The sequence below is a fragment of the Diorhabda carinulata genome, chromosome 2 (assembly GCF_026250575.1).
Source record: "Diorhabda carinulata isolate Delta chromosome 2, icDioCari1.1, whole genome shotgun sequence".
Taxonomy (NCBI): Eukaryota; Metazoa; Arthropoda; class Insecta; order Coleoptera; family Chrysomelidae; genus Diorhabda; species Diorhabda carinulata.
The window spans coordinates 32,718,257-32,737,280 of record NC_079461.1 but is presented as its reverse complement, the minus strand read 5'-3'; the positions used below and the strand labels follow the sequence as shown (position 1 = coordinate 32,737,280).

General features: G+C 34.1%; 2 protein-coding genes across 16 annotated transcripts in view; one reads left to right on the top strand and one right to left on the bottom strand.

Annotated features, from left to right (window-relative positions):
• LOC130902978 (2-oxoglutarate dehydrogenase complex component E1) overlaps nt 1-19,024 on the bottom strand; it is a 43,885-nt gene that overhangs the window by 4,805 nt on the left and 20,056 nt on the right. For all 15 annotated transcript variants that reach the window (XM_057815319.1, XM_057815307.1, XM_057815328.1 and 12 more), the window contains 8 exons: nt 10,615-10,870; nt 8,035-8,313; nt 7,757-7,892; nt 5,728-5,908; nt 5,383-5,637; nt 5,070-5,324; nt 4,796-4,997; nt 4,478-4,728 (listed from right to left, as the gene is read on the bottom strand). In XM_057815319.1, the coding sequence (XP_057671302.1) occupies nt 4,478-4,728; nt 4,796-4,997; nt 5,070-5,324; nt 5,383-5,637; nt 5,728-5,908; nt 7,757-7,892; nt 8,035-8,313; nt 10,615-10,870 (1,815 nt within the window). The remainder of the gene's footprint in view (nt 1-4,477; nt 4,729-4,795; nt 4,998-5,069; nt 5,325-5,382; nt 5,638-5,727; nt 5,909-7,756; nt 7,893-8,034; nt 8,314-10,614; nt 10,871-19,024) is intronic.
• LOC130903074 (aldo-keto reductase family 1 member B1-like) lies at nt 1,515-2,636 on the top strand. Its single transcript, XM_057815338.1, has one exon. It carries the CDS (start codon nt 1,572-1,574, stop codon nt 2,595-2,597), a length of 1,026 nt encoding a protein of 341 aa, XP_057671321.1. The 5' UTR covers nt 1,515-1,571; the 3' UTR covers nt 2,598-2,636.

The window sequence follows — 19,024 nt, the reverse complement described above, 5'->3', positions numbered from 1 at the left end:
AATGTAGGTTATGATTTTGACATCACTACATGCTCAAATTCCTACGTTTTAAATAAAAACAAGCTTTTATTCATTCATTTTTTATGAAAAATTTAGATAATAAAATAGAATGACGAAATATTTAATAAAATAGAAGAGATAACAGAATCTATTAAAAAATTAAGGAAAAGCACCTGGAAGACAGTTTAACAGTGGAAATACTGAAAGCAGAAAATTACTTGAAGATAGATTGCGTAAAAACTACAATGAATGACATACTAAGAACAGAAATGGCATCGACAGAGAGTAAAACTGTCCCACCACAACCTTAGAAAAGCTGCTAAACCCGCCTCCCTTCACCTTATATTGAAAAGAAGAGGCATTTAGCGTTGCCCTCAGGGTAATACCGACAGAAAAATCTGACAAGTCACCTTAGAATTCTAAAACTGATAAAACTAGAAAGCAGAAACAAACCAATGGATCAAAGATCTTCCGCGAGCTCGAAATGTACCTCTCTGGTACGTAGATATGGTTCGAAGCTAGCGCAAAGCGCTGGATTGGGCATTTGTGAACCCTTCCATAAAAATAGGTAAATCCTTCACCATTTTCATGTAGAGCTGCTAGCTAGAAACCTCTCTAAAAAGCACATTCAATTTCTCTGTCTTAAAAGCTATTTAATGCACGTCCAAACTAGCGTAGTGTGGCTACCAAGATGTACCAGGCAATGAGGAAGTAAACAGCCTTTGCAAAAAAGGAGCAACTTAGGATCAGAGCCCTTCTGTGGTCTTATGAAATGACACATCAATAAAAAACTGAGTGAATGGCTGAAGAATCAGATGGAGATTTACCGGAGAAACATCATTTTAAGACAATAGGCATGAAAGAAGATGACAACTGTAGATTCTGTGAAAAATGGATGGAAACAGCAGAGCATTTACTCTGGGAATGTCCTGCTCATTTCTTTAAAAGGCTCAAGTATCTTCAAGGAGTTTACTAACCTCATGATATGTGGGACACTAAAGAAGCACAAATAGCATCCTTTGGGAGGAGTATGGGTATTTTAGAAGCAGAACATTGAGATGCAGGATCGTATATTCAACGTATATTCAAGAACAGGCACAGAGGAATACAAAAATTATAGAGGCATTTTACTACTAAGGACATATGGTGAGCTGTACGCGAAAGTGATGGGAAAAAAGCCGAGAAAAATTATTAATGAAACGTTAGAAGATTCAATAAGGCTTCAGATAAATGTACGAATCAAAAACCTTCATAAAAATATAACGAATGCGATAAGGAATTTAATATGATACCTAAACCTAACCTTTTTACATTGATATTTAAAAAATCACTAAGCATTATAGAGATTTAAAAATCTATAAAAACAAAGAAACACAGCATAAAGCACAAAGCACAGGCAGTAGCCTCTAAAAATATAACCTCAAAATGAGAAATTTTGTCGTCCTGGGTAAGTTGATCAATATGGGGTAAGTCAAATGTGGCTGCTTAAAACAAATATTTGTCAATCTGTCAACATTACTTTTACAGTTAAGGTTATATATTATTTTATTACATTTTTTATATAAATAGTGATGAAAAAGCTACCGAAACTATCAAAAAAGGTTTGCATAAACGCGAAAAAAGTCCCTGTAACGCTCCCTAAATGTCCTCCGCCAGTTTTAACATTAAACAACGGCATAAAAATGCCTTCCTTCGGTCTCGGTACATGGCTAGCCCCTCCAGGAGAAGTTGGAGAGGTCGTCAAACAAGCCATAGAGGTCGGGTACAGACTTTTCGATTGTGCTTGGCTTTACGGTAACGAAAAAGAAATAGGCGAGGGTTTAAGAAGTAAAATTTCAGAAGGTTCTGTATACAGAGAAGATTTATTCATTTGTACTAAATTGTGGAATACGTTTCACGAACAAGAGAAAGTAGTACCGGCTTGTAGAGCATCTTTGAAGAATTTCGGGTTGAATTATTTGGATCTCTATTTAATACATTTTCCAACGGCACAAAAAGGTAGACGTGTAAATCCAAAGTTGCCATTCAAAAACGCCGAGAATTTGGATTACGATTACGTTAAAACTTGGAAAGGTATGGAGGAATGTGTGAAACTAGGATTAACGAAATCTATCGGTATATCCAATTTTAATAGCCAACAGGTAATGAGAGTCTTAGATAATTGTGATATAACACCGGTGATAAATCAGATAGAGGTGACGCCCTTTTTGCCACAACATAAACTTATCAAATTTTGTAAAAGCAACTTTATAGAAATCATGGGATATTCTCCTTTGGGTTCTCCAGCAAGACCTTGGGCCAAACCGGATGATAAAATGTTATCTTTAGAAGATCCTACTCTTATTAATATCGGAGAGAGATATAAGAAATCCGGTTCTCAAGTTGTTCTACGTTATGTATTCCAATTAGGAACAATACCAATTCCGAAAACCTCCAATCTCCAAAGACTTAAACATAATATTAGTATTTTTGACTTTGAGCTTGATCATAATGAAATGTGTGCTATTAATCAGGCATTCAAGAACGGAGTTAGAGTATGTCACGCTGAAGAATTGAAAGACAATATTCATTATCCATTCCATCTAGTAGAAGAGTGAATTTTTTTTAAGAAAAATCAAATAAAATTTTTAAAATCATGTATCAATTACTCTCAAAAAACGTTCTCAATATGTGATGATCAATTCAATCATATCGGTCCAATAAGAATTATTCTTAGCTTTACGAGGTCTGGCTATTAAATAACGAGACTGGTTACGAAAAAGGAACTCTGCCGTTTTTTGCTTCACCACTTCCATCGACTCAAATCAAAGCAGATCTTTTTCTAACCTTTCAAGGAAATCTGAGCAGACCCGTTGACGCAAGAGGTTTTAGTCATGTGTAATTCCTCGTGTAAAAGTTTTCTAACCGTTTCTTTATCGGCGTTTACAGTCTCGGCAAACATCCGAATACTCATTCGACGATCTGCACGCACAATTTGGTTGATTTTAGTCACTGTTTCCGGAGTTGAAACAGTTAAAGGGTGACCTGGGCGCTGGTCATATTCAGTGCTCTCTCGGCCATCACCAAAGCGCTTATACCACTCAAAAACACGCGCACGAGATAGAGAATTTTCCCCATAGGTCTCTTGCAACAATTTATGGCACTCAGTCGGAGTTTTTTTCAATTTAACGAAAAATTAAAGATTGATACGTTGCTCAATAAAGACATAACCTCAAAAATTTCCTACTATTATTAATGTCGTACGTCAATGTCAGAATTAATCAAACAAACTACGTTCCCGTCTCCACAGACGACAATTTAATATGAAATGTCAAAAATAAAAACTAAATAATCGTTGCTTTTCATTTAATTCAGCAAACAAAATAAGAATATAAAATTGGACAGATCAACTACACCTATACCTATAAACTTTATTATTCAAATTATTCTAATATGTTACAGAAATTTTATTCAGTTATACGTATAAAAATAATTTCAATTGGTTTTAAAAACTTATGATTCACCGTAACCATCGTATTTAAAAATTTACTTTTGATTAAATGACTATGACATAAAGACATAACCTCACAATTTCAAAACTTCCTACTATTATTTCGGCGATTAGACAACACGGACATGTCGTACGTCAATGTCAGAATTAATCAAACAAACTACGTTCCCGTCTTCACAGATGACAATTTAATATGAAATGTCAAAATCTCATTGTGATCGTTCGTAGTTATGTGTTGCCTAAAATGTGCCGTATTAAAAATAATAACAATTATTTTGAAAGTTTTGGAAATATTAACATTAGCATTTGTTATATTCTTCATATGTTTTGGAGGAAATTTCAGCATATTTCCATTGCTGCTACTAATATTCTCTATCATCGGACTCATATTGAGTAGTATATGTTTAGTGGTGCTGCTAGTTATTGATTGTCCCATCTGTTTACTAAAATGGATTTGGATACCCTGGTTAATATTATTTATCCTTTTATTAGCGTTTGCGATACCGGTAATAATAGATAAAAAAGAATGGACTGAAATAGCTGGAATCTTAGCTATTGTAGCCGCGTTTTTTTATCTATTGGATTGCATCTTCTCCTGTTTTGCTTTCGTACAATCTCGAAAAAAACGTCCTAGTTCAAGAACAGGGCGAGGACCGTATCCTGCTTCTACTGACAGTTCCAGACGCGACAATAGATTTAAATGCAGAAAAGTGGATCGTAAACCACCGACGTGTCTGCCTACTTGCATGAATATTAAACCAAAATGTTAAGTTTTTATCAAAATTAAAAATGTTTTTGTCAATTGTGTATTTCTTCGAAATTGTTAGTAAAACGTAAACACTAGTTTATAGCAAGCAGTTACCACTTGTAGAACCATCGGATGATCTGAAACGACTTATACTTAAAATTTGAAAGTACTGGAAGTGAATGATGCGGTAGATTTTTACTGAAAGTAGCTCAAATCAAATTATTTGTCAGTCTACTTACCTTCCATACCGTGGGGAAGAAGCATAACCAATCCAGTTTGTCTGACCCATTTAGCCTGACCGCTGGATAACATTTGATCGATGATACATTGAGCCGTGTTGGAGAAATCTCCGAATTGGGCTTCCCAAATAACGAGGGCGTTCGGATTAGTCATAGAATAACCAAGTTCGAAACCAAGTACGCCGTATTCAGAGAGAGAACTATTGCAAACTGTATATGGTGCTTGATCTGGATAGAGATTACACAACGGGCTATAAAAAAATAGAAAAAATATTTTTTAAAAAAAGTGTTTTTTGTTTGTGAGACTGCAGTACCTACCGATAAGTAGCTTTATCGACTGTCTGATGATGAAGCACATGATGTCTATGTGAGAAAGTACCTCTTTCGACATCTTGACCAGATAATCTAACGTGAATACCTTCTTTAAGTAATGAACCAAAAGCCATTGCTTCTCCTAAGGCCCAATCGGCTATTCTATTTTCTACCATTTCCATTCTAGATTTCAAAATACGTTCAATACCTAAATAAAAAAAATAAAAAATAAAATGAAATAAAGCGATTAGAAGATTGTTTCTTTTAATAGTTCTTTTACCTTTGTGTATTATAAATTCAGTAGCATTAGGAGGAGGAGAGGAAAATCTTTTTCCGATATGTACCAAAGTTTCTTCGATAACTCCAGTCGGATTCACCTTCAATGGATCCTTTCCCTCGAAGAAACCTGACCAAGGGCTGTCGATCCAATCTTTATATTTGATATGAGTTTCCTTACGCGCCCTATCGAATGCTTCTTCGCAAATTTTTTCGTATTTCGCTTTAACGTCTTTAACTTCCTCTTCAGTTACTATTCCTGTTAATAATAATAATTTCTTTTAGATCAATCAATTACATAAAAATATTAGAATTACCTTCGTTCGTTAGATGTTCGGCGTATTTATCCAAACAGGGTTTGGTCTGTTTAATTTTTCTATACATCAGAGGTTGCGTAAACATGGGTTCGTCGATTTCGTTGTGTCCATTTCGACGGTAACATACAAGATCGATAATAACGTCTTTGTGGAACGTAGCTCTCCATTCCGCGGCCACATTACAAACGTGGATTACACTTTCGGGATCGTCGGCGTTCACGTGGAATATAGGAGCGTTTACAACACGTGCAACGTCTAAAATTTCGAACCACATTAATAGATGATTAGCCAAGTTATAATTCGGTTCAAGAAACTACATTTGATAATTTATATGTAGTATCTTACCTGTACAATAAGGCGAAGATCTTGAAAAACGTGGATCAGTGGTAAAACCGATTTGATTATTGACAACAATATGGATGGTACCGTGTGTGGTATAATCGGGTAATTCTGATAAGTGCATAGTTTCAAATACAACACCTTGTCCAGAGAATGCTGCATCTCCGTGTAACAAAATAGACATGACCTGAAAAAATTAGGTACCAGATCAAATTTTGAGGAACATAATCTCCAAAAATTGTCAGAATACCAGAAGATTAACCAAAGTTTTATCGATCTGCCTCACCTCTTCTTCAAAACTATGAAGAAAGCTATAGAACAATACTTCAGAAGTACAGCTCTCACGAGAAAGTCACTTCACACCCCACATGAGCCTTTTCATGCTCATGTGGAGAAGAATAGAAAAAAACAACAAAGAATTAATGATTAAGAGTAATATTTAGACCTATTTGAGCAAAATAAAATAGATTTTTTGTGTCAATATTTGACTATAGATGGAACCTGGATCCACCACTACATACCTGAATCAAAACGACTATCAACTGAGTGGATTGGACCATGAAAGAATCATTCAAAGCGATACAACGGATGACAAGGTTATACCACCCACCATATTCTTCAGGTTTGACTAATGACTCTTTTCAGAGCTAGAAAAAATGCTCCAAGGAACAAAATATCAATCAAATGCGGAAGTCATCGATGAAACAGTAGTCTAGGAAGGATTTTTGTATGAAACCTGGATCCACCACTATATACCTGAATTAAAACGACTATCAACTGAGTGGATTGGAATCATTCAAAGGCCATCAAAATTACAACGAATGAGAGGCTTATATGATATACACAGCATATTGTTCTTCGACTATTTGGGAACGGAGAAGCAAGCAAGTTGGCCAAACTGCTCATGTAAAAAAAGGAGGTCTATGTAAATCTCAAAATAATCCTGAGATATATATCTGAAAGGAGCACCAGCAAGTGGAATATTCTAAGGTAGAAACGAAGAAAAAGAAAAGAATCTATATCTAGAAGGATTTTGTGACGCTGACTTTGCAGGAGATGTTGAATCAAGAGACCAAGACAAAACCAAAGAAATAAGAAGAAAAAGTACTTCAGGATATGTCATAAGTCTTCTGAACTTATTGCTGCGTGTGAATGTATCAAAGAATCGAAGTTCCTGATAGAGTAGCTCAAAGAATTGACTGAGAAAGAAGTGAAGGCAAAGCTCTATATAGACAACCGAAGTACAATTAAAGCCATTAAAACTGAAAGGATGAAGAAGAGTCGGCATATTGAAGTGAAATATTTTTTTATAAAAGATGAGTGTTATAAGAAATTGTTTCAAATGTCCTATTATGTGCCATCTGAGTCAATGATATCTTTACCAAAATTTTGTGTCATGTCAAATTTATCAACTGTGTTAAAACTATTACGAGTGCCTTTATTATGTGTCAATGTTTTTGTATCCATATACAAAACAAATGTTTAAAATAATTCAGGACTCGTTTACTAGGGAGTTTTGGAACTGTTAAGTTTAAGTTGGTATCAATGAACTCGTCAAGAATTATACTGGTCAAACTGCTCATGTAACAAAAGTAAAAAAAAAGGAAAAATCCTGTCAGTCCTATGTAAAAGAAAAAAGTTTGTGTCCGCGTCAGTCATTTTCCAAGAAATATTTGAGAGATTCAATATAAGAAGAAAAAATTACTGAAATTAACATAAAATCGCCACAACTATATATTAATGGACCAATTCAAGACAATGCACCATCTCACATAAAGATAAAAACGATTATCAAATTCAATAAATTAAACTTCAATTGGTTTCCTCACCCACCGTATTCTCCAGATTCGACTAATGACACTTTTCAAAGCTCCAAGGAACAAAGTATCGAATAGAAGCCTATTTTGAAGCAGGAGAAGAATCTTTTACGAAAATTGAGTAGAATAAAACGAATTTTAGCTAGGAAACTCGTTTTTTCGTTAACAAAATCTGTAAATATGAAAGAAGTATTGCCTGTATCAACTTTCCAACTTACTTTTTTGCCTTCTCCGTCTCCTCTGTAAAACTGTTCCGCTCTAGTTTTACCTTGAGTAACAGGATCAACTGTTTCAAGATGGGAAGGATTCGCCACAACGGCCAATCGAATATTTTTGTTCGTAACTCGGTTTAACCTGAAACAAAACCAAAGAAATGAAGTTTGATATAACTCCAAGACACATATTTGGTTATCGGGACCAAAGAATCTTAAACCAATTAATGACATGAATTATGTTCAAACATTCTAAATATTTTCAGGTCAAATTTTATATATACCTTTCTATGTAGGTTCCCAAATGATATTTAACATCTCCAGATCCGTCGTCGGCGGCTTGTAAACCAGCGAATTGAGTGAAAAGTTGATGGAGAGGTTTGCGACAGACATTGGCAAGTACATTAAGACGACCTCTATGCGGCATACCCATCACAATACTTTCCACACCTAAATCAGTGGATTTATCAATCACCGCCTTCATAGCTGGTATCAAAATTTCGCAGCCCTCGAGACCGAAACGTTTTTCTGATGAATATTTTCGCGCCAAGAATGATTCAAACCTACAAATAAATTTCGAACATTACACTAAAAGTAGATACTCCGTTGTGGATGAACATTTTTGTCGTATGGTTCATTGCTAAAGATGTTACTCGTACTTTTCCAACAAATTTTTGACAAAATTTAATTCTATTATCGTTATTGAACATTAGTGAATCAATTATAAATTCCATCAAAAAAACTCCAGCCTGACGTCACATACAACAAACGGAATGATTAAAAATGGCTGGTTTCGTGGCGACATTCAAGATTATTACAGAAAATAAGTAAAAAAAATTGTAAGAGAAGAGATGTGGTTGAGCAAATCGTCTATTGTAGAACCAATAAAAGAAAATTAAAGGGCAACTTTCTAGGAAATGAATGGAGGAAATTCTGAAAAAGCATCAAAAGGTTATAACGCAGATCCTTTTGAAGAACGTCTTTAGTGAAAAAAATAAGTCAGTATTTTTGCATAAAAATGGTCTAATACTTGATGTCATCCATCTAAGAAAACAGTATCAGTTATTTTTTTTTTTCATTAGATGGCGGATAGTAAAATAACGCATTCCGAAGTTTCTCGATGAAAACATTATTTGGACAGCTTGATGCATACATGTACAGAAACATCATTCAATAAGTCGTGTGACTGACACACAGATGACGCTACTATATGACGTATGACGTTTACGAAGTACCAACTTTCGAAAGTCTATGTGTAAAATTTCATGACATTTCAATTAATCAGAAAAAAGTGACAGCCATTTAAGTAAAGTTACTTTTGTTACTTCCAAAACAATTTCGTGTGTTAATTTATCATTGCTTCTTGATAAAAAAAACCTGTAGAAACTTAGCAATGGCTTCAAAAGTTTCTGCTATACCGAAAAGAACGATTTGTTATTGGTTTGCTAAAGTTAAACGTGGTCGTACAGACACCGACGATGTGTAAACGTTCTGGTCGTCCAATTGAGATGATTACTCCAGAAAACATCAAAAAAGTCCACAAATAGGTTATATCTAATCCTAAATTGAAATGGCGTGACATAACTGACACCATAAAGATATCAGAAGGCAGTGTGTTTATAATTATGCATGAACATTTGACTACGAGAAAGTTTTTTTCAAAATGGGTGCCGCGTTTACTCACAGTCGATCAAAAACAACAACGCATTGATGATTCAGAGCAGTGTTTGGTAATGGATGAAACATGGATCCATCACTTCACTCCGGAATCAAAACGATCAACTGCAGACGATGAACCACGTTCGAAGCGTCCAAAGGCACAACAGTCAGCTGAGAAGGTTATGGCGTCAGTATTTTGGCACGCATTTGGAATATTGTTCACCGACTATCTCCAAAAAGGAGAAACAATTATATGTCGAAGAAAAAACCAAGACAATTACACGAATTGCTCCCTCATCCACCGTATAGTCTAGATCTGGCCCCCAGTGACTACTGGCTATTTGCTGATCTCATAAAAATGTTCGTCGGTAAGAAATTCATCTCAAATAAAGAAGCAATTGCTGAAACTGAAGCCTATTTTGAGGCAATAGACAAAGAGAAATGTTGGAATGATTGTATTGCTCTTGAAGGAGATTAGATTGGCGAATAAAATAGATTTTTGGGCAAAAATACATTTTTCTAAATTAGTCACGCGACTCATTGAGTGATGTGATATCTCTGTTGTTGAAAAATGTATTAATTCAAAATAAGTATAATAGTTTCTGTCGTTAGAAAAGTATTTTAATCCAAACTAAACTTTTTTCCAGAGAAATGAAGATAATTCAAACCAATAAATTTTCATTTAGAATAAATTCGCTGTTACTGGGGGATTATTTACGTTTTACGCGAAAAATTGTGTAGAAAAATGTATTATTTTGAATTAATACAGTTTTCCAAGGAATTGTTCTCACAATTTACAAAAAAATATTATAGAAAACTGTATAATATGTTTAAGCTACACTTTATTAGGTCTAGAGGAATTTTCCTTGATGCGGATCACCCCTAAAAACGAGCGCAAAAACATTCAACTGCTGCAACCGACTGAAATACCCTCATGAACGCATTCTGATGGATATCTTTACAAAATCAACCCTTCAATAGTTTTAGAAATTCTCACTATAAGTCGCAAATTACTACAATTTTTTTTATGAAATTATGAACGTTTATACAATTTGGTGTTGAAATACTGAGCAAGGGAAGTAAGTTTCGGGCACAATCAGCTCCCCAAATGAAGGTAAACTGAAATAGACAAGTACAATTGAATTGAATAAATTTATATATTAATCCCCTGTATATATTCTTCTACTTCTAGTAGAATTACTTACATTGTAGCTCTGGTTAACCTGGCCAATATGAGACGTTTATTTTCTGGGGTCATATTAGTAACTCCTGGAGTTTCCAACCTCTGTCTTATCCAATTGCATTGTTCTAAACTATTGATAAACATGAATTCCACACCGATGTGTCTACAGTAGGTCAATTCCAATCGACGTAATATTTCTCTAAGTGGTAACGACTTTTCTTTGCCACCGATAAAGGTAGTCGAAGGTAATTTGAATACTCTATCCATGTCGGTTTCCTCTATATTTATAGAATAATATATTAGCATAACAAAAAATCGAATTTCGTCAGGAATAAGAGCATCAGACACATTTACTTATTTTCTCCTCTCCATATACATGTGTGGAATTAGTTTGGAAAGGCGTGTTTGTGTTTTGGAAGACTATTAAACTGTCAAATGCTCTTACCGTCAATTTGAATAGAGTATTTAGGTGCATTCCACGACTGTTGAAATTTTACTCACCTTCATGTACCATTAAGATAATAACCAGTTACTACACTGAGAAAAAAGGAGGACTGTATGTTTAAAAATGTAATACACAAAGAAACGTCCACGCCGTGATAAGATCAAAATACCTGTTGTGCGAAATTCTCCAAATCTTTGTGGAAAAAAAGAAATCACCAAAAATTCAAATCTATATAACATATAGGTGCGAGGACGGAAAATTCGGACTAAATGTTTTAAATTAATTATTTGCTGATTACTCTATGAATGGTTACTACACTATAATTACACACATTTTATATATTTAAATGTTGCAATAAATGATAAAATACTGAATCTGGAGTTTGCACTTTCTTAGTTCTTTATGTGTAGTTGCTTCCCAATCTTCAGAATGAACGGTTCGTTTCAAATTTCGCCAGGAACGTTCAATTGGCCTCAGTTGAGGCACATTAGGAACATTCTTAGACTTCTTAATGAACAAAATCAAAATCGTTTAAGGCTAATCACGTTGTAAGTTTGAGAATAGCCAGATAAACAATTTACGATATATGTCGGCGTGTTGAGACAGGTAAGTCGATTGAGAGAAAGTTAGGATCAGAGAGAAAAGCTCAAAAATACCACAAAAGAACAGAGAGGTTGAAGCTTAAAAGTCAGTTTGTGAAAATTAGGAAATTCACAATCGATAAGAAATATGTAAGCAATATTCTAAAAGTACAGAAAGTAGTTCAAAACTCAAGGAAATTAGTACTCAAATATTCTGAAAATCATTATCCATGAGGAGTCATGAGTTTTGATTTTTGTTCCATTTGTTATTTCTCTTTTTTTATTTTAAAACTACATTTTGATCCTTTAGAATGTTGCTTACATATTTCTTATCGATTGTGAATTTTCCGCTCAATTTTCGCAAACTGACTCAAAGTATTCTGCTAGCCGATTTAATCGAAGCTTCTCTCTACTTTTTTAGCATTTATTTTGCTTTTCTATCTATTCCTGACGTTCTTTCAATCGAAATACCTGTCTGAACACGTCGACAGATATAGTAAATTGTTTGTTTGGTTATTCCCAATCTTCGATACTTGAAACTAAACAAAGACGTTTGTTAAAGCGGCTCGCGGAATACTGCGAGTCAGTTTGCGATAATTGGGCAGAAAATTTGAAATAGATAAAAAATATGTAAGCAACATTCTAAAGGATCAAAATGTAGTTTAAAAAAAAAAAAAAAAATAGGTACTCAAATGTTCCTCTAAGCAAAAAATGGAACAAAAATCAAAACTCGGTGACATCGAGTTTTCTCTCACTAAAGGTTTAGATATCATGGCTTCCAGTTTTCCGTGAGTCGTTTCAACCAAAACTCTTCTCTTCTTTTTTGATATTTTTTGTCTTTTTTTCTGCCTGATCCTGACTTTTTATCAATCGACATACCTGTCTCAACACGCCGACAGCTATCGTTCATTTTTTGTCTGGCTATACTCAATCTTTAAAAAGAGATTTTTGAAAAGATTGCAGAGCACTTAAAATTCTTTAACATGAGACGCCAGTGAGTCAAATGATGTCAATTCTGGTGAATAAGGAGAATGGGGACAGATAGCAAAACATTCAACGATCAAAACCCTTTGTAGTCTCAGAAGCTACGTTTGTCAAAACGAAGGACAAATAATACGAATAGGTTCAAAATTGTCAACTGATGTCATAAAAATAAGAATTTTTTTATTACACCTCGTGCATAATCCATCCAAATTTATCGCATCGCCTGTGCGGATTTTTCATTTGCTTCAACGTTTATGAATGAACGCCTACTTTACTTTCAAAGCTGTTTTTATTGTCCTCACACCCTTATAATCATTTTTTTTTGCTTCTTTTACCATTCCAGTGATGGTTATAGGGATCCCAGTTCAAAAACGGATTCGAAAGTCTTTTAAGAGACTCTACTAGGCATAATGGTAGTTTGTTATTGTTTTCCGGCAGATAAGTCGTTGATTTTTATTTATTTTTTAATATTTGGAGCTGGAACCCAATCACAGTACTATACAGCTTGATTATGACGATTACTTTTATAAAAATTAGTTAATAAACTTGCTAATCTTCCGTAGAATCCCCTCAAACAGTCATTTTCTTTTCTATTAATAATATCTGCCGGATAAAGGGTTTCTAAAATTTTTGTGTTTGGGCTTCATGAAGATTTACATTTTTTCATAACTTTTAGTGTTTATTCTCGGTTGTGTCTTTCAATATTTCAATTTCTTGACTGTCAGGATTTATAAGTCGAATCTGGTGAAAGATTTTTAGATGATTTGAAATAAAATAAGTAAAATCCCAAATAATTTACGAGGAATCTGGTCTTAATCTAAAGACTTTCTTGCTGATGTGGACTAAAACCAGTCTTGTCATAGAAATGCACCTTATGTAGAAAATTATATTGAACCAATGCAAGAAATAGATCGATTTAAAGAATTAGAAAAGATCCCAAAATGGTGAAAATTTGTAGTTAATATTTTGGGAACTCTTATCAATAATAATATCGATTCAGCTTGAAACATTTCTTTAATAATTATTGTATAAAACGGTTTCTATAAAAGCGAAGCAGCATAAAGAACGAAGCAACGATTATAAGAAATAATATATAGCTGAATAATATACAAAAATGAATGGAGTATTTTTTAATACCCATTTAAAATAACCTTATTCTTAACTATCAAAAGTAGACTACCAAAACGAAGTAGTTAGAGATGACTAAATTAACTTTCTGTGTTCAAAATACATCTAAATGAGTATTAAAAATACGAAAGTGTTAGCGTATTGATGTGGTATCAAGCTAAACTAATTGTTGTCTAATTGAATGCATGATAAAATTTCTATCAAAATCTTGTGTATACAAATCTTGTCAAAATTTCCGAAATAAAAACAAGGTTATAAACGTTAGAAGTTTAATGAATGCTTTAGTCGAATTTGAATGTTTTTAAATAGAAGCATATAATTACAAATTGTTTAATATTAAAATAAATATCACCTTCAGATCGATTCAATTATATAACAATCAAGAAATACATTGAGGTCAAAAGTTTTTGCCTACCACCATCCGTTTTTTGTTTACTATATACGTAATTTGTTTTGTGGTTTATACTTTTTGTACCAAGACCAGATTTAAAACAGGTAAAATCAAGAAACTATCGCAAATCCTCATAGTGTACAAAAAAAGTAATCGTACCATTGCCGTCGAATTAAAAATACCTCGACGTCCACCGTGGGTTACAACGTGAAAAAATATGCATCCACCAGGAAGTGAGGCGATAGACGACTCACGAGCCCCGAGAAAGCAGCTCCGATCAATGAATATAGAGATCTACCTTTGAGGACTTCTATAATGAAAAGGAAATTGAGAGAAGCTTACTTTTTTGGAAGGGTGAACTTCTTTTAAGACGCAAAATGAAATTGAGTGGTTGCATACATAAAAATTGAACGCATGAAGACTGCGAGATAGTTTTATGGAGTAATGAGTCAACTTTTGAGGTATTTGGGTCTAAGGAAGAACTGATGTTAGATCCATGTGTAAACCCGACTTTAAAACACGGCGGAGTCTAGGTGATGGTTTGGGGATATTTTGAATGAAGGCCAACTGGATACCTGGTAAAAATTAAATGGATTTTGAAGAAAGAAAGCTATAAAAAATATTGACTACGTCTCCAAACATAACTCGAAGCTGTGCAAAGAGTATTTGACAGAATTGGAATGGAGGAATGTACTGAGACTAATGATTTGGCCTGCAAAGTCACCATTCGTTTTTTGTTTACTATATACGTAGTTTAGTCATAGTTAGCCCTGTGAGACGCCAGAACGTTTTGTGATTCATACTTTTTGGACCAAGACATCTATTTGTGAAGTTCGGATACGAAGTGTTTTCCTTCTCGTAAATCAGTTTTAAAAGAGGTAAAACCAAGGAACGATCATAGACTGTGTAAACCCGACTTAAAACACGACGGAGTCTAGGTGATGGTTTGAGGAAATTTTGAATGAAGGTCAACTGGATACCTGGTAAAAATTAAATGGATTTTGAAGAAAGAAAGCTATAAAAAATATTGACAACGATTCCAAACATAACTAGAAGCTGTGAAAAGAGTATTTGAAAGAATTGGAAAGGAAGAATGTACTGAGACTAATGATTTGGCCTGCAAAGTCACCATTCGTTTTTTGTTTACTATATACGTAGTTTAGTCATAGTTAGCCCTGTGAGACGCAGAACGTTTTGTGATTTATACTTTTTGGACCAAGACATCTATTTGTGAAGTTCGTATACGAAGTGTTCTCGTTCTCGTAAATCAGTTTTAAAAGAGGTAAAACCAAGGAACGATCGTAGACTGTGTAAACCCGACTTTAAAACACGACGGAGTCTAGGTGATGGTTTAAGGAAATTTTGAATGAAGGCCAACTGGATACCTGGTAAAAATTAAATGGATTTTGAAGAAAGAAAGCTATAAAAAATATTGACAACGATTCCAAACATAACTAGAAGCTGTGCAAAGAGTATTTGACAGAATTGGAAAGGAAGAATGTACTGAGACTAATGATTTGGTCTGCAAAGTCACCATTCGTTTTTTGTTTACTATATACGTAGTTTAGTCATAGTTAGCCCTTTGAGACGCCAGAACGTTTTGTGATTCATACTTTTTGGACCAAGACATCTATTTGTGAAGTTCGGATACGAAGTGTTTTCCTTCTCGTAAATCAGTTTTAAAAGAGGTAAAACCAAGGAACGATCATAGACTGTGTAAACCCGACTTTAAAACACGACGGAGTCTAGGTGATGGTTTGAGGAAATTTTGAATGAAGGCCAACTGGATACCTGGTAAAAATTAAATGGATTTTGAAGAAAGAAAGCTATAAAAAATATTGACAACGATTCCAAACATAACTAGAAGCTGTGCAAAGAGTATTTGACAGAATTGGAAAGGAAGAATGTACTGAGACTAATGATTTGGCCTGCAAAGTCACCATTCGTTTTTTGTTTACTATATACGTAGTTTAGTCATAGTTAGCCCTGTGAGACGCAGAACGTTTTGTGATTTATACTTTTTGGACCAAGACATCTATTTGTGAAGTTCGTATACGAAGTGTTCTCGTTCTCGTAAATCAGTTTTAAAAGAGGTAAAACCAAGGAACGATCGTAGACTGTGTAAACCCGACTTTAAAACACGACGGAGTCTAGGTGATGGTTTGAGGAAATTTTGAATGAAGGCCAACTGGATACCTGGTAAAAATTAAATGGATTTTGAAGAAAGAAAGCTATAAAAAATATTGACAACGATTCCAAACATAACTAGAAGCTGTGCAAAGAGTATTTGACAGAATTGGAAAGGAAGAATGTACTGAGACTAATGATTTGGCCTGCAAAGTCACCATTCGTTTTTTGTTTACTATATACGTAGTTTAGTCATAGTTAGCCCTGTGAGACGCAGAACGTTTTGTGATTTATACTTTTTGGACCAAGACATCTATTTGTGAAGTTCGTATACGAAGTGTTCTCGTTCTCGTAAATCAGTTTTAAAAGAGGTAAAACCAAGGAACGATCGTAGACTGTGTAAACCCGACTTTAAAACACGACGGAGTCTAGGTGATGGTTTAAGGAAATTTTGAATGAAGGCCAACTGGATACCTGGTAAAAATTAAATGGATTTTGAAGAAAGAAAGCTATAAAAAATATTGACAACGATTCCAAACATAACTAGAAGCTGTGCAAAGAGTATTTGACAGAATTGGAAAGGAAGAATGTACTGAGACTAATGATTTGGCCTGCAAAGTCACCATTCGTTTTTTGTTTACTATATACGTAGTTTAGTCATAGTTAGCCCTGTGAGACGCAGAACGTTTTGTGATTTATACTTTTTGGACCAAGACATCTATTTGTGAAGTTCGTATACGAAGTGTTCTCGTTCTCGTAAATCAGTTTTAAAAGAGGTAAAACCAAGGAACGATCGTAGACTGTGTAAACCCGACTTTAAAACACGACGGAGTCTAGGTGATGGTTTAAGGAAATTTTGAATGAAGGCCAACTGGATACCTGGTAAAAATTAAATGGATTTTGAAGAAAGAAAGCTATAAAAAATATTGACAACGATTCCAAACATAACTAGAAGCTGTGCAAAGAGTATTTGACAGAATTGGAAAGGAAGAATGTACTGAGACTAATGATTTGGTCTGCAAAGTCACCATTCGTTTTTTGTTTACTATATACGTAGTTTAGTCATAGTTAGCCCTGTGAGACGCCAGAACGTTTTGTGATTCATACTTTTTGGACCAAGACATCTATTTGTGAAGTTCGGATACGAAGTGTTTTCCTTCTCGTAAATCAGTTTTAAAAGAGGTAAAACCAAGGAACGATCATAGACTGTGTAAACCCGACTTTAAAACACGACGGAGTCTAGGTGATGGTTTGAGGAAATTTTGAATGAAGGCCAACTGGATACCTGGTAAAAATTAAATGGATTTTGAAGAAAGAAAGCTATAAAAAATATTGACAACGATTCCAAACATAACTAGAAGCTGTGAAAAGAGTATTTGAAAGAATTGGAAAGGAAAATGTACTGAGACTAATGATTTGGCCTGCAAAGTCACCAATTGAGTTATTGTGGGACAAATTGGATATTAAAGTTAGAAAGCAGGGTCCTACTTCAATTTCACATCTTTAGAATAAACTGAAAAACATATGGAACCAAATAGACGATGATTATTTGTCGAAATTGTTACAGAGGGTGCCAAAATTGTGCAACGAAATAATAAAAGCAAAAGGGCGTTACATCGATGGATTTAAAACGTGAATATGTAACAATTACAGACTGTAGTTTCATTATTACCATATTCTTATCTATATATATTCTTTAAAATATAAATACCGAAATCAGGCAAACTATAGGGCGGACAAAACTTTTGACCGATAGTGTATTTCTGATAATACATTAACTGATGATATATTAGACAATGAATTTATTACAATGCATTACAAAACTTCTAATAATTTAGTGTTGCTTGTATACATCTTTCCGATAGTAAATTTTGATAGAATTGTTTTATTTACCTTTAAATATCGGCAACCCCATTTTATAGACCAGATAAACAAAATACACTGTGACGTATTTAAACAAATTAAAACATTATTTTTATATTTATGCTACTGACGAAAAAATTCTATTCGCTGAATGCGAGTGATTAAGACAGTTATTACTAAAAAATGGCATTACCCCGGTAATATTCACAATTTGTTAATCGGAATTAAAATTTTTTCATCAAAAAAATTTGAGATTTTTCTTTTCTTCTAACAGATCTAGGGACATTTGCACCAACAAGGTTGTCAATAGAATACTTTGGCGCTGTGAAAATCCTAATAATTGGGGCACCCAAGCGGGGATTTCGGGATTTACTAAAGCGGGCAGATTAATATACAGGGAGAAATATTTGGGAGTCATTATCACAAATAAAGGAAACGAAGAAAATAGCAAAAGGTAGTTAAGCGGCAGGAATGGTAACAAAAACGTTAAAATCAAAAGATGTTACACGTAAAGCTAAAATAAGAAGGTGCTAAAATAAACTAGAAATATGGGATCATAAAATTATCGTTTACAGATTCGACGCTTGTCATTTCTGTCTTTTATTCAGCATCTTTCATTGAGAACGAAACGTCTAGGCATTAAATGAATCAAAAGTGATAAATACTTTTATTAGTAAACCAATCTAGCATCAATCACTCGCACTCCGAAAGAACAAAAAATGAAACATATGAACACGAATAGAACGCGTTCACTCGAGTTCGTTTGACGACATATTCGAGGAAATGAGCGAATAAAGTTCATTTTTTTATCATTTTGTGTGTGTGGAATGAAAAAAAAGAGAACTTTCACTTGAGTGATCATTCATCCGAACCTTAAACTCTGAAATTCGATACCTAGTTCACATTTATTTAA